A 16,964-nucleotide genomic window follows, 5' to 3' on the forward strand; every position below is an offset into this window, starting at 1 on the left:
ATAGAGGACACATGGACAAGAACTGGGGATGTGGAAATGGGAGGGAGGTGGGGAGGACTGGGGGGGGTGGGCTGGGATGGGAGTAAAGGACAGAAAACTGTACTTGAACAATTAAAATAGAGTATAAAAAAAGATGGATTCAACAAAAGTGTACAGTTTTGGGGGCCAAATTTATTGACCCAAACAATTTAAGGATACTTCTATATGGCCCTTCTCCTGCTGTTGGTGTGGGGTGGGATCTACACTTGGTGAGAATGGGGAAGATGGACACCCTCACACATTCCTGACAGAAGTGTGAACTGCAACACTCCTTTGGACAAACAGCATGCAATATGTCTTGAAATAGAAAATACCTTTTAAAAATATGTTTATTTATTTTAGACAGAGAGGAAGGAAGAGAGAGAGAAATATCTATGTAAAGAGAAATATCAGTTGGTTGCCTCCCACACATGCCCAGACCAGGGATTGAACTTGCAACCTAGGTATGTACTCAGGATGATATTCCAACCAACTAAGCCACCCCAACCAGGGTGATAGAGGAAATATCTTTGATTTAGTGGTTCTACCACTGGGAATATCCATGTGAAAATAAATGCATCATATGATAAGGAAAGGATAAGAATGTTTGTTGCAGTGCTTTTAGCTGTGATAAAAGCCTAGATCAATTTACACATTCATCAATATGGAACAAATAGCACCATAGAAGGATTCACCTATTAGAAGGCTGAGTTATATCTGTGCCAATTAACCTGGTCAGTTATCCACACTATACTGTCAGAATAAAGGTAATGTGAGAGTTCTTGGGGAAAAGAAAACAAAATAAACTTGCTATAGTTTTATATGAATGGATAAAATCAGGGAGTGATGAAAAACCCAGGCAGTTAACATTGGTTACCCTCAATGGAGTAGAAATAGGGAAGTGTAGGAGGAAACTTAGTACTTTGCTTGTGGAATGTGTCACTTGTTACAATAATCACATGTTCTTTTTATGATATAAAAGATGAAGAAAACACATTCAAATTATTTTTCATATACAAAGACGATTAATTTATAGTCTTAACTACCTTAAGTGGTCATAAAAACAAAACCCCCCAGGGTGTATTTTTCTGACTCTTCTTATTCCAGACTTGATTTTATCTGGTGAAACTTCCATCTGCCTTCTCTTGGAATCTATATTTCTCACAGAAGTCTGACAACTGTGCTAGAATAAGCACAATAAACATAACCACATTGATACAAGCATTGCATTCCTGTGATATGTGCTGATCTTGTACATATTTCAGTTGGTTATCAGTCTCTAGCATGTTTATCTCTTTTAGAAAGAGCTCTGTGTGACTGTTTCTATTACCATAGGTTTTGTCCCAGCATCCCATTACTGTGTCAGGTGAAAGGTCATCCAGTCCTCACCTTCCAGTACAATTCAGCAGTTTTCTACACCATTGACCTCTGTCTTGATCCACTCTTGGCTTCCCTGACACCTGACTCTTGGTAGCACTCTAATATCAGAAGCAGGAAGCAACACAATAAAGGAAATTAGGTGCTTATAAAATTTGGGGGATGGGTAGAATAGCAGGCTCTAAATGAGGTTCTCCAGGAATGACTCCTAGGATAAGACTGAATTGTGCCATCAGAGCAGCTGCTGCCTTTGAGGCTGCACCTTTTACTTCTGACCCAGGGAACAGGAAACTAGACTCAAAAAAGAGCCAGCCACTGCTTCTACTGACTTTGTAATAACTAACTGCCTCTTGAAACCCAGGAAGCTAGTACATGAGTACTAGAATGCTGGGCAGAAAACCTCAAGACTCTGTGCTCCTGCCTCTGCAGAAAAACAGCCAGAAGGCTGGCCTCTTCCATCTCACTTATAACTTTCCAATATTACATGAGTGTAACTGACTAGTTGAACTTATTTCAAGAATAGAATCCTTGCTGCAAAGGAACATTCATATTTGTCTTTTCTGCTTTAATGTAAGCTTGTAAGGGCTGAATCCACGTCTACTGGCTCACCACTATATCACCTACTATTGTACTAGGCACATGGCAATAATTTAACATTTAATGCTAATAAGGTAACAGTCCTGGAACCAGGCACTATTCTAAGCTCTTCCTGTGTGTTAACTAATTTAATTCTCATAATAAATCTTGGATGTAGATATTATTCTGCCCAGTTAATAGGGGTAGAATGGGTATAGAGTAGTGAAGTTCCTTGTAGTAGAGAACAAGATTTGAACGCAGCAGTTCAGAACCAAAACCTGTACTCCTTTACTGCATCAATATTTACTGAAAGTATGCCTCTTTAAATATTTACTAAATTGAATTATGCAGAGAATATAATTATAATTATGAACATGTAGTTATATTCATAATTATAGAGAACATCAACAGCAAAGTTTAAAATGCATAATTGTTGATAAGATGATGGTATATTTTGTTACCAAGTGTACTGAAAACTGGTGTTTTTTTTTTAATCCTTGCCAAAAATGTAACAGATAATCTGTCCAGAGGTGAATATTATTAGTAATTCAAGTAGGCTGAAGTGATATTTAAGGCCTTTCTACCTCTTAGACTTAGGAAAACTTGGAAGCTGGAGAAATATGCTTGAGTATATATGTATTTTTGCTAATACCTCAGGAGACCTCTGTATGCTTCAATAATCAATGTAAAAAGAGCAATGGACATTAGGCACCATATTTCTGTAGTCTTAGCTTAACTGTTAAACAATAGAGAAGTCAATTACATTGTACTTAAATTGTTGCCTTAATCACTTTTGCTTGTCATTGTATTGTGGCTTGGGGAAGAACAAAATGCACAGAATGAAAAATTGGATAACTTTCTCCCCATAGTTTAGCTCTATTACTGAATGAGATTCTCTCACCAATACTTTCATTTTTATACTTAGCAATAAAAGTAACATGGACTTCATGTCAAGATGGTGGCATAGGTAAATCTGGCTTGCCTCCTTATACAACCCTGTCAAAATAACAACTAAAATATAGAATAACCATCACCCAGAACTGTCAGAAATCAAGTTGAATGGAATTTTGACAACTACAGAATTGAAGAAACCACATCCATCCAGACAGGGGGGGAGGGACAGAGACATGGAATGGGCTGGTCCCACAACCATGTATGATAGATAAAAATTCAGGAGGAATATCTCAGGAGTGAGGAGTCCCAGCCCTATACCAGAACCCCTAGCCCATGTTTTCAGTTCCAGAAAGATAAGTCCTTATAACATATGGCTGCAAAACAAGTGGGGATTGAGTTGGTGATAGAAACTTATGGAGTCCCGAGCAGTTCCCCTTAAAGAACCCACACACAGACTTACTCAGACTCACTCCCTCTGAGAACCAGCACCAGGGTAGCAGCTTGAAAGGCACTATGCATACAAGGAGGAACTGAAATGTGTGGCAAGCCAGGAGCTGGGGGACAGCCTTCTCCCAGACAGAATGGTGGGCAGAGGCCATTGTCCCCTTTCTAACTATCCCACAGAGCTACAGAATTAGCAGGAGGATGCCATATCTGAGACCCCATCAACCTGGCTAACATGTTTGCCCCACCCTGGGTATCCACTGAGACTCCTCTCACCCAGCTTACAGGCCCATCTAAACTGTTAACCATGACTTTTCCATATGAATGGCTGGTCTTCCTTCATGCTTTACAACTTCCTAAATCCTATCAAACAAGCAACAGCTGGCCTCAGTGAGCCCCCAGCCCCCAAACCTCTTAAGTGGCCTCAGACCTGACACTAGCAGCAGCCTTCCTAGATTCACAATTTGGTGTTGCCAGGCAATCTCCAAGCCCAGCACAAGTAGCAGCCATCGCAGAATGCTTTATAGCTCATGCAGGGTGGCCCCTGGGCAGAACACTGGTAGAGGCTGACCTTGGCCTGCACCACCCAGGAAACCCCAGACCATGTGCACCCAGTCGACAGCTATAGACCATGTTGGAGCTCCACCACTCTGCCCCTGCACAGCTGATCCTCTACAGAGGGTGGAGGTTGGTAGTCTGTGATCAGAGCCACTCCTTGCTGCTGACTGGCCGGGATAAATCCCTCTGATTGACCTGCCAACAGCAACCAAGTCTCAATGACAAGAGGAGGATATACTCAGCCCACGTGAAGGGTGAACCTTGAGTACCCAGCTTGGGTGATAGGGAAGGCTGTGCCACTGAACCCCACAGGACACCTATTACATTAGGCCACACTACCAGGACAAGGAGCCAAAGCAGTTCTACTGAACACATAGAAAGAAACACAGGGAGGCTTCCAAAATGACAAAACAAAGAAACATGGCCCAAATGAAAGAACAGATCAAAACTCCAGAAAAAGAACTAAACAAAATGGAGATAAGCAATCTATCAGATGCAGAGTTCAAAACACCTGCTCAAGGAACTTAGTGAGTACCTCCACAGCATAAAAAAGATCCAGTCAGAAATGAAGGATATGCTAATTGAAATAAAGAACAATTTACAAGGAAACAACAGTACAGTGGATGAAGCCAAGAATCAAATCAATGATTTGGAATATAAGGAACAACCTATGAGAACAACCACCAATGAGAACAACAAGAAGAAAAAAGAATCCAAAACAATGAGGATAGTGGGAGCAGCCTCTGGGACAACTTCTAGCGTGCCAACAGTCTCATCATAGGGGTGCTAGAGGAGAAGAGAAAGAGCAAGAAACTGGAAATCTATTTGGAAAAGTAATGAAAGAAAACTTCCCTAATTTGGTGAAGGAAAGAGACATGGAAGTCCAGGAAGCACAGAGAGTCCCACAGTTGTGATGGATACAAAGAGGCCCACTCCAAGACACATCATAATTAAAATGCTGAAGGCTAAAGATAAAGAGAGAATCTTAAAAGCAGCAAGAGAAAAGAAGTTAGTTACCTACAGGGGAGTTCCCATAAAACTGTCAGTTGGTTTCTCAAAAGAAACTTTGCTGGGTAGAATGGATTGGCAAGAAATATTCAAAGTCATGAAAAGTAGGGACCTACGAACAAGATTGCTCTAACCAGCAGAGATACGTAAAACTGAAGGGCAGACAAAGAGCTTCTCGGTCAAGGAAAAACTAAAGGAGTTCATCATCGCCAAACCATTATTATATGAAATGTTAAAGGGACTTACATAAGAAAAAGAAGATCAAAACCATGACCAATAAGATGGCAAAAAAATATCAACAATTGAATCTAAAAAAACAAACTAAGCAAACAGGAAGAACAGAACAGAGACAGAATCATGGATAAAGAGAGCTTTATGATGTTTGCCAGATGGGAGAGGGGTTGAGGGAAATGGGTGAAGAGGTGAGGGGCTTAAGAAGTACAAACAGGTAATTACAGAGTAGCCATGGGGTTGTAAAGTACAGTATAGGAAATAGAGTAGCCAAAGAACTTACATGCATGACCCATGGACATGAACAAAGATGTAGGGATTGCTTGAGAGAACAGGGGGTGCTGGGTTGAGGGGGGCAAAGAGGGAACATTGGGATAAGTGTATAGCATAATCAATAAAATATAATTAGAAAAACAAAAGTAACACTTGCTGTTACAAGGTTATTTTGAGTAGCATGCAATGATGTTTATAAAGTTCTTTGAACTGTTATTAGGAAGGTATTAATAACTACCAAAACACAAACCACTGAAATAGTGCACTATTTAATGATGGGTAGATGATTCAGGGGGCTCTGAGTCATTATAAATACAATGCTCTACAACTGAATAGAACTATTCCAAAGACATCTCATGTATTCTTAGACTACTACATATTTAAAGAGGTTTCTTCATGATAGACTGGGAAACTGGAATACATCCAATTTCAGCTTCATATTGAACTCAGGGTGAATGGGCAGCCATTGTCCCCTAAAGGAGTGACTGGTAACTTTCCGAGCATGCTGTACCTGCTAATTGGCTCTTTGCAGACTGGGGATTCCCTTATGCTTCTGGTAAGAGAAGCTGTGGAGGAGCCAGTTCAGCCAAGGCTAACTTGCCTGTGGATAAGATTTGTTAGGCAAGGGGAAAAAAAGGAGTTTGTGTCAGTTTTAGGCTTGTCAGTTCACAAATAAATATACGTGGGACACCATCCTGTGGGATGAATGTCAACCTCAACTTGACTGAGCAACAAGGAAAAAGTACTCATGGACCTGGACCACAGTATGGTAATTGCAGGAGGGAGAGAGTATAAGGGGGATAAATGGTAATGCAAAAAATATGATTAACAAAATAGTGATCATCAAATTTGAGAATATCGTATTTTTGCCAGGTATAATGCTTATCCATATTTTTGTGCGCATTATATATGGGATTATTATACCCATGGCATGTAATCATTACGCAAGTGTATAATGCGCATCCTTATTTCTCCCTAAAAATTTTAGGCAAAATTATGCATCATAAATGGTAAATAACAGTAACTCTAAACATAAAAAAATCTTAAGTTCCTTTTTTATAAACATGAAAATTTTTATTAACTTTAATAATTAAAATTTCAAAAGAACTTTGTGGATAAAAAGAAACAAAGTAAAGATAAATTTGGAATATGCTTTTCAAGTTATTTAAGCGCTACTATCCGAGGTTTTTCATGGCTGAAGATACATTCATTAGTTATGTATAGCAAGCACAATCTTCTGTGGATGCTAGGCTAGCTATTCCCGAGAGCTGTTCACAGATGGGCTCTAACACCTGGATTGTGTATGAAATCCTGGACTTTGTGCCCACGCCTAGCTTACTGCTCCATTTGTCTCGGCTATTCTCTGGACAAAGCTGGATGCTCAATGGCAGCAGCACCAATTTGTGCCTTGTTTCGTGCTGCTTCTAGGGATTTAATTTAAGGTAGTACTATAAAGGTTTGTGTACATTCCAGTACATTCCTTTATTTCATTTAATATTCCCGTGTCCTAGTATCTTGGCAATTGGTTAAAGACTTGTCAGCAACTTCGCTGCTGGGATTTTTCTCATTTGACTTAATTTGATTACATGCTGCCATAAGTGATGCAGATGGAATTAATTTGGAATATGTGAACCTGACAGCTGTTTTGGTTTGGGTCTATCACTAACCAGAACTCAGAAAGGACTACAACTGAACGCGGTAGATTTTGACTTTTATTTCTAGGTTGATATGAATGCCTTGTCAGATGTCCCCAACGACGCGTTTGCTTCTCGAACGAGGGGTTTCCTCATCAGCTTTTGTATCACTGGAAAGAATTCAGGAAGCAGGGCAGGTAAGTGAGATGGGAATACCCCAGAGAATTTATCTCTACCAGTAGAGGAACATATAGAATTACAGAGCATATAGAAAAAACCTGGCATGTTTTGTACAATATTTTTATTTTCAAATTTTTTTTTTAGCGCAAACGAGACGCTGACAGCGTGTCAGCAAGCCCCACCCAATTTGCCACCAACAGACTTCATTCTCATCCTCTCTCCCACAAACACTACTACAATTCCCAGCAAGCATCCCGCAATGCCGCAAGTGGACCAAGCCCTGGGCGGAGCCCCCCCTGCAAGGAGCATGCCGGGAGTTGTTGTGACTGAATGTGACTACTTTTTCATTAGGCAGTCCCACTTGGAAGATGGAGGTGCACAGCCATAGCCTTTTTCCAGTTTCGCAACAGAGTCCCTAAAACGTGATCGTTGATTGAGCCCTTTTGCCCCGCGGTGCGCGCGCAAGGGTTCCAGGGGGCTTAGCTCCGCCCTCTGCCCACACTCATCTACCTGACAGCTGGCGGTACTCCTACAGGCGGTGAGGCCAAAGAGCGCGCAAGAGCACTAGCGAGCTCCGCGTAGAGCGGAATTCTTGGGCGGGAGGAGCGCACGAACTCCCGGCTGTTGGGGCGCGCACGTATGCACGCAGAAGTCGTCACGTGGGGCGCCGTGGATCGCAGTGCGCGTGGCCGCAGTGGTTGGTGTGGGGTTGAGTCAGTTGAGACCCGGAGCTGCTGACCTAGCAGGCGGCTGACCAGCCTCGCGACTTAGCTGCAGGCATTGGGGTGCTGAAGCCTTGAACTGTCCCAGTCACAGAGCTCGTGGGAGCCGTCGCTGCAGTCTTCCCTCGTCCCCAACCAGCAAACCGCCGCAGCGGGCGCGCCCCCGCTCTGCGCTGTCTCTCCGATGGCGTCCACCTCTGGGGCCATGGCGAAGCACGAGCAGATCCTGGTCCTCGACCCTCCCACAGACCTCAAATTCAAAGGTAGGCCGGAAGAAGGCAGCGCCTGACTGTAATAGGATGGGCGGAGGGCTCGATTTAAAGTGGATGACGGGTATGGAGGGAATGTCTGCATCTGGAGTCCGAGTGAGTGTCCCCTCCCCCACACCCCAGCACTTTCCTGCTTCAGCGGCCGTCTCTTCGGCCCTCGGCAAGCCTGCCCGGCGCCGGGCTCTCTTTCCTCTTCTGCCCGCTTGCGCCTCGGTGAGCGCGCTGGCCTGCTCGAGGCGGAGGGCCCCGGTCCTGACGCCGCCGCCATCTTGTGGTCCCGCGGGGGCGCCTCCTGGTGCTGCCTGCGCTACTGCCTGCTCCTGGCACTTGTCCTTGGTCCCCGAAGGCCCACGGGCGTTGTCTGGGAGGGCGTGGGTGGGAGGTGACCTTAGAGAGTGCCCTCTGGTCTGTGTTAGAAAGGGGGGCTCTGAGACTGGCGTTAGTGCGTCCAACGCCCTCGCCGGCTGTCAGAAGCGGTGGGAGGCGAGAGGAGGCGAGCAGCGGCGCGACGGCCCTTGGACAGGGTTCGGAGAGACAACCAGTCCCCGGGCGGGCTCCCTCCGCCAGCCTCGGAGGAAGGAGTGGGTGGAGCCCGTCCCCGGCCCTCTCCGACGGTGTTGCTACCTACCTTTTAGTCCGGTTTCTTGGGTACTTCAAGAGCTAAGGAGGCAGAGAAGTCCATGAAGTCTGCTGGTTGTGACTTACGCGGTTGTTTGCTGAGACCCTAGCGCGCGTGCGAGCAGGAAAGCTGCGTCAGTTCCAGAATTGATAGTAGTAGGTTAATAGTAGACGTCTTCCTGGTCCTCCGATACGACATTTCAGCTTACCTTCCGGGAAGGGCAGACTTGGCGTTTGTCAGCTCTTGTTTAGCCCTTGAATTGAGCTCTTTTGCCGCGAAATCTTCAGTGTTTGAGGCTTCTGCCTTTACTTTTGTGGCTCCCAACAAACCTCGAGAAAAGCTGGTGAAATGTCACTCAGCTGTGGAGCAGCGTTGATTTATTTTGCAACAATACCTGTGATAACTTATCTGACTTTGATGATTCTTCAGGCATCCAAGGGGCTCTTTGGTTCATTTGCTTTGCAATATGTAGGGTTCTTTAGGGAAGAGAATTAACTGGACAGGTTTCTTTTTAGGAGTAATGAAAGTGTATGGAGATTCCAAATAGAAAATAGATTTCTTCTTCAGTTAAGTGTAAAGTGAATCCCTATTTGGAGGATTCAGTATCGCGTATTTTAGTTTGTGTCTATGATGAGAATAATTCTTGTGAAACGTATAACCATTCCAGTGCTTTAAAAAATTAAAATTTTTATTGCTGTACAAGATCAAATCCAAGAGAAAAACAATTAAATTGTTTTATATAGGAAAGTTTTAAATAGTTTTAAGCATTTAAAATATTGTGTTCTGGTATTATGAGAGTAATATATAACTCCTTTATTTTGTAAGCTTTTTAGTGCATTTACATACCTCTTTGAATGGAAATGTACGTGTGTGAGCTGCTGGTTAGGTGAGGATTTGGTTTTAAAACTATGAAATGTTTTGAGGGACACTAAGTGCATTTTATTGTATCAAGTTTATGTGTGTGGCATGATTTTACACAGTTTTAGCTGAAAGAAAAAAAGTCTCTGGGAAAGCATTAAATTCTTAGAGTTTACTTATTTTGCTTTTACTCTTTGACTTGCTGAGTTCACAGAGGAAATTTCCTCTGCTGGGTAACCATATGTGTATTGCTATTAGGGACAAAAGCCTTTAAATCTAATTTTAGGCTAGGAAATTTCAAGTTTGAAGCTTTCTCCCTAGAGAAGTTGTAATATCGCCAAAGGTAGAGACTCATAATAGCAGAGAGACATGTTAAACAACCAAAACCCCTGCACAATGAGTTATCCATGTATTTCACTTATTTTAGGTTTTGAAGAATTACTGGCTATGATTATAGGAGTTGTTCTAGTGTTATAGATGAAAGTAATTCACAAGGGCCATTTTAGAAAGTTTGGACATCAACTACTACCATTTAAAATTGGCTTAAAAAAGTGATTGAAAAAATTGGGTCATTTATTTAGTGAACAGTTACTGAAAGCTTTGTGCTCTCCCTGTATTGTAAGAGTATTAAACAATGAGCAATTCATTCAACAGGTATCAGCTTATTTTTGGGACTCACTGCTAAGCAAGGTGGAGAAAAGATTCATAGTTTGTGGTTTAATGGAGAAAGCATACAGTTAAACAACAGTAAAATGCAATAGGTTATATCTTTGGCCTTGAAGAACTCTGAGGCCAGTGAGGGAGACAGAAGACATATAGATGGAGGCAAAACAAGTAGGCAGAAAGGAAGCCCTTTCTCTCCGCCCCCTCATTCATTTAGGAAGTTTTCTGGGAAGAAGCTAGTTTTCAATTGGGGTGTGGTAGGAGGTTGGTCTAGGGATGATGGTTTGCTCTCCCACTGATGTGAGAGAATGTATGGCTTATAGATACCCAGTGGTTTACTGCCTGCTTCTTTTTAAAGATGTGGTAGTGGGAGGATTGGGAACATGGAGGGGTAGAATGAATTAGGAGGTGACATTTGGTTCCATTTGATTTCTTCCTCAATGTTATTCTTTTAATCAGAGGTACAATAGTTTGCTTTGATGGAATTCTAATGCACAGTTCAACACTAAACAAGGAGATTCATTTAGAATCCACAATCTCCTTATGCTTAGTGTGATGATACAAAAAGTCATTAACTCTGACTTGGCCTCAGTGACCTATAATTTTTAATGAAGTAAAAGTCTGTTTTAAAGGATAGTTTTGCAAAATGTCATCTCCATTTTGAATTATTTTGACTCCACATTTCAGTGATAGAGTATCTCCAAGAGTGACTTATTTAATCATTCTGAGATTGGGAAGTGAATTTTTTCTCTTAATATGTGTAACAAAGTAATGATGATATGAATTATCAGCACTTAGTACAATTGTGGAGAAGCAGATACCAGTTTAATTCATTCTCTGCATATCTCAGTATTATATTAAACAAATTTATTGATTGTTTTATATAACTTATCGTTGTTAATATATGAAAGTGCTTTTATAACGAGGTAATGAATTGTGAAGTAGCTCTTTTGTTATATTAGTAAAGAAAAAGTAGATGTTTTCAAATTCTATTACTTAAATCCTGTCAGTAATTTGACCTTGAATTCAGATTAGGAATTTATTATTACACATGAGAGACTATCTTTTGTCCTTAATTTTTACTGTTGTAAAATTTCTTCTTTTGTATTACATAATGTTTTATTTTTCCTACCAATTCATAGTTTTGGAGGAAAGTGGGAAGAAGAATGTCTGGAAAATGCTAGAATGAATTGCTAATATATTCTTTTCCTTAATGATCAGAGGAAGAGGAAAATAGACCAAAACCATTGTTTTGAGGGTGGCACATAACAGTAATGAATCAGTAAAGAAAAGTAAGCTGTATGAGGAACCAGGGACCTGTGATGTGTCAGCCAGAGCATCTTTGAATAGCTGCACATCACTAAGAGAAAGGGCAAGTGAAGATACAGAGTACTCCTAGTCTCGGATACCTGGCACATTTTTAGGGTTTCAGGTCAGCTTCTATATCACAATGGCTGCATCAACCCTCTGGGGTGATTGCCCTCGTTCCCCTAATAGACATCATCTTATTACTCTGTTCCTTAAAAGCTTTCAAATGCCATATTTTGCTATATATAATGTGCTCCTGTGTATACTGTGCACCCATGTTTTTGGCTGAAATTTTCAGGAACAAAAATCTTCTGTTTTAATTTTTTAATTCACTTTTTCATTCATTTATATTTAGATACTTGTTTTTTATATTGTAAAATAATTTTAGCATTTATTTTGGAAAATACTATGGTACAAGAAATTTTATGTAACAAATAATTACAAAACACAAGAACTGATACAAGGTATCTCATGTACTACCCATGTAGAATGTGCATCCTTATTGTTTCCTCAAAAATGTAGGCAAAAATTGGGCATTATACATGGCAAAATAGAATAGCTTTAGATTGCCCACTGAATAAAAGCCTCATTTGTTTACTATGCCATATAAGGCCTTCCATGATGTGCTATTTCCATTTCTAACACCTGTTTATTTGCACATCTGTATTTTCTTCCCTGAGAAAGAAAAATGCTTCTCATATTCAAGTTTGTTAATTTATTATTTTTGCTGGTTAGGGTAAGAACCCTTATTCATATCTGGATGATGTTCCATCAGATATTTTTCCACTCTTCAACCACTGGCTTCTTCCTTTAAATATGTTAATACACCTAAGTCTTTTACTTTTCAAGCAAACAAAATAGTTCTTTGACCCTCAGCTCCTTCTGGTACAATATGTGTTCTTCCCAGACCTTCACTTTCTTTGCAGTGAGGCTTCTTGGAAAAATAGTCCATATTCACTGTGTCTCCAGATCCTCTCACCTCCTGTACACTCTAGTACTGTCTCTGTATTTACTACTTATTCATTGTTAACTGCACTGATCATTTCCAGTTTTTGTATAACTTGCCTCTCTTTGGCATTTGACATTATTGGTAGTTCTTTTTAAAAATTCAATTCTTTTGACTTCTAAGATAAAGTTGTCTTCTAATTTTCTGCTTTGTTCCCTTTATTGTCTCATTTGTGGTCTAAAAATGCTAATGTTTCTGAGGTTCTGATTTGGTTTCAATTCTATCTCTGTGAATTTTGCTTGTTTAGTCTCATTGTTTTGAGGGCTACTCTTTTTCTTCCTCTGGTAGAAAGAAACACATTATTACACACTCTAATCAGTAACTGAATTCAGACTTTACACTCAGTTTTGGAATACATACTAATTACTTATTGACTATCTGGACTTGAATGTTATTCAGACATCTCACACTCATCATGTACCAGGCTGGTTTTTTCCTGCCCAGGCCTACCTGACCCCCTCCTTTTTTATTTTTTAGTGGCATCATAATACTCAGGCCAAAAATTCTCCACACATTTAATAATTAAAACTTGTATTTCTACACCTCAGAGATAACTCTTGAACCTGTCTTCAGTTTTAAATTTGTTTTTAATTCATTTCTACAAAGATTGTACAAATCTTTACAAATTTGTAAAGATTTCAATTTTTGCTGTATATAATGTGTGGTGAAGATATGTTGGAACCACAGTTTTGAGTAAAATAAAATCTTTTTTCATGAGGCAGTTCTAATGGGAGAGGTAGACACTAATCAGATAATTAGAAAAAGGAAATGTAGCCATGAAGAGATATGTAGTGCTATGAGAACATAAAATAGTGGACTTTGATCTGGTCAAGGAAGATTGTCACAACTGAACTAAGATTTGCTAAGAATAACTAGAAGTTACCTGGGTGAGGAAGAAAGGAAAATGTAGTAGATCCCATAGCAGGAGGGAGCATTAAACACTTACATGTTATTTAACAATAAATTTAAAATGTCAAGTTGGTATTTACAAGGTTGAAAGCGTCAGTGAGAAGGAGTGGAAAAACCAAGCTGAGTGTGGTGTTGGTTTAGTAGGTTAAGTAAGGAGTTCTATTTTTATTCTAACCTACGAGGGATTTTAAGTGGGCTGAATGGTAGAGGTAAAGGGGATGGAGTGACATCACTTTTGTATTTAAACATATATATGATTCTGGTAGCAATATGAAATAATATTAGAGGGGAAATAGAGATGAATTAGGCATTGTTGCAGTCCAGGCAAGAGGTGACAACCTGGACTGAGAGAGTGGTGTTGGAGATAATGAAGAGTTAAAAAGGTACAAAGTAGTGAGACTTGCCAGTCTGTTAGACTTGTGCACTGAGAGTAGAAAGTCTCTTAGATCTGGCTTACTGAGATTTTGGAGACAGATTTCTGAGACAACTGGAGGAATGGTGATGGTATGCACTGAGGGAAGGAAGAAACATTTGTGTCTGGATGAGGACCAAATGCATTCCTTTTATTTGGGTGTGTGTTGGAGAGTGTTAGGAGGAAGATCATGATCTCATTAAGATATGTTTAGGTCCTTTCAAAATATTAATATAGTGGGTAGTAGGCATTTGGTTATAGGGAGAGATCTGGGCTTTGGATAATTTCTTTATGTCAAGTGCTTATCTTTTATCTTTTCTCTACTAGTCACCAAACTGGTCTCCTTTGTTTCTAGTGTTCCTCTCTTCCACACTGGTGCTAGACTACTTTTTGAAAAATGAAAACCTGATAGTGTTCCCTTGGGTAAAGAACCTGCAATAATTTTCCATAATGTGCTTGACATTTTGAAGTCCAAAATCCACTCCCTATCACTACATTTCTCTTCTGTCCATCGCTTTGGTTATGTGAAACCATTTCCCAAACAATTTAAGCTATTGGAAGACTTTCTGTATGTTCTATTAGAATATTGTTCTCCCTCACATCTGTCAGACAATCTCCAGTTTAAGATTTACTTGTGAAGTCTTTGATTTTCCCAGTCTGAGTTGGTCACCACCTTCCTTCATGCCACTGTGGAAGCTTGTTTACCTGTAATGACAGCACTTACCACATTACATAGTATTGATGCTTATATGATTTTTATCTTCCCAAACTATTGTAAACTATTTGAGGATATACTCATTTATTTTTAAATCCATAGTAACAAGATTTGGCATGGGATTATTGCCCAATAAACACTGATTGCATCAGATGATTTCTCTTGTAATTCCTGTTTTTAGTCTTGCATGTCTTTCAGTAGAGTTTTGCATCTGCTTTTGTAGGTAGTTGTGTTTTCAAAATTTTGTAGTTCCAGAAAAGGGATGGGTAGTAGGGCATTTTGATAAGAGCTGATTAGCCATAGAAGAACTGTTCATTTTTTGTGTTTCACTTTTTTCATTTTTTTTAAAGATTTTATTTATTTATTTTTAGAGGGGAAGGGAAGGAGAGAGGGAGAGAAACATCAATGTATGGTTGCCTTTCGTGCGTCCCCTGCTGGGAACTGGCCTGCAGGGAACCTGCCTGCAACCCTGGCATGTGCCCTGACTGGGAATCGAACCACGATTGTCTGGTTCGCAGGCCCGCGCTCAATCCACTGAGCTACACCAGCCAGGGCCTCACTTTTTTCATTTTTAAAGTGAGCAGGTGATATGTTGGGTGTTGTTTTGGCCCTAGAGGTTTGTGAGTATATATGACAGGTGAGTATAAAAAGAAAACATTTTTCTTTGAAGTAGAAAAATATCATGATGATTGGGAAACCTTGATTAATTTCTTTAAAGTTTGATATTTTGCTATTGTTATTGTTTATAATTTTGTTGGTTTGCTGTATTAAGGTACCTTGTAAATTTCCTTTAAGGAAGGCCTTCCTTAATCATGCAGAGATGGTCTTTGAAGAGAGTATAGTCTGTTAGACCTTTTATTTTCTCAGAGGTACTTCCTAACCTCTTTTTTTCTTTTGCCTTTGTATCTTGACTTTCAGTGAAGTCTTATCTGACTTTCAGAGATGATAGTAGTTAAATATAGGATATATCTTGATTTCCTTCAGATGTAAAAAAGTTATTTTGCAGTAAAATTAAATGTTTGCTGGTTTATTGTAGTATAAGGACAATAAAATGTATTATTTTGTATAACTTCTAAAGAAAAATCCTTGTAAAACATTACATTTAGGAGGGAGCTTTTATTTGCAAATGCTTGTTTTACTGGGTTTATTATAACTGAAATGACTCATTTCAGATAAAAAGTTGAAAACTTATGAAAACTTTCAAACATTCATAAAAACAGATTCTAATGAACCTCTGTACACTTAAATGTAACACCTTTATATATGCAATGTTAACATTAGCATTTTAGCATATTTTTTTTAAAGGGGAAGGAAGGGAAACAATGTGTGGTTGGTTGCCTTTCATATGGCCCCCACCGGGGACCTGGCCCACAACCCAGGCATGGGCCCTGACTGGGAATCAACCAGTGACCCTTTGGTTCGCAGCCTGCCCTGAATCTACTGAGCTACACCAGCCAGGGCCGTATTTGCTTTTTTTTTGCTGCAATATTTTAAGATGAATTCTGGCTATCATAATATTTCAAGCCTAAATACTTGAACTTGCATTTCTGATAAACAAAAAAGGGATGTTAAAAAATATAGTCATGAAACCATTACCACTTAATAAAACCAAAAGTAATTCTTTAATACTTAACATTTGCTCTATTGAACATGTTCCATTGTATTCCTTCCTGTTCTTCTTGTTGGCTTGTCCAATCTGTGTATTATATCCAAGTCTTCTTAATGTTAAGCAGTGCCTTCCTCTACCTTTTTTTTTTTTTAATTATGTCATTTACTTGGTGAAAAGAGATGAGGTTACAGTCTAGAAGAATGTCCCATATTACTGATCTTTCTGATAATGTATTTCTTGTAAGTTTGGAGTTACATTTAAGGGCTTGATTACTACATTCAGGTTTCAAGCTTTTTTATTTTATTTTTTTTGTAAAAATGCTTTACAGGTAGAATTGTGTTACATCGAGTATGGATAATGTCAGGTCTCACTTTTAGTGATATTAAGTTGATTGGTGGTGATAGCCTTATTCCTCCATTGAAAAATTATATAATATAGTATGACCCCATTTATGGTAATATGTGCAAGGGAAAAATGAAAAAAATAATATTAGAAATACTACAATTTTAGGATTTGGGTATCTTTTGTTTTTATATTTTTACTTTTATGTGTTTTCTAAGATTTTTACAACAAACATTCAGTGTTTTTGTGTAATAAGAAAAAAATATTTTGCTATTACACTTAATGCCTTTGGTCTCATTTGTCATTCCTCTATAAATTTGTTTCTCATTAATAACTTAG

At 39.5% G+C, this 16,964-nt stretch overlaps 1 protein-coding gene across 2 annotated transcripts in view; it reads left to right on the top strand.

Annotated features, from left to right (window-relative positions):
- The first annotated feature begins 7,453 nt into the window (after positions 1-7,453).
- Positions 7,454-16,964, top strand: part of VAPA (VAMP associated protein A) — a 51,540-nt gene continuing 42,029 nt past the window's right edge. Inside the window, exon 1 of one of the 2 annotated variants that reach the window (XM_037154071.2) lies at positions 7,454-8,178. In XM_037154071.2, coding sequence (XP_037009966.2) covers positions 8,100-8,178 — 79 coding nt within the window. In that variant the 5' untranslated portion in view covers positions 7,454-8,099. The remainder of the gene's footprint in view (positions 8,179-16,964) is intronic. The other variant, XM_037154072.2, reaches the window with a different exon arrangement.

Source organism: Artibeus jamaicensis, unplaced genomic scaffold (assembly GCF_021234435.1).
Source record: "Artibeus jamaicensis isolate MK-2021 breed Jamaican fruit bat unplaced genomic scaffold, CSHL_Jam_final contig_511, whole genome shotgun sequence".
Taxonomy (NCBI): domain Eukaryota; kingdom Metazoa; phylum Chordata; class Mammalia; order Chiroptera; family Phyllostomidae; genus Artibeus; species Artibeus jamaicensis.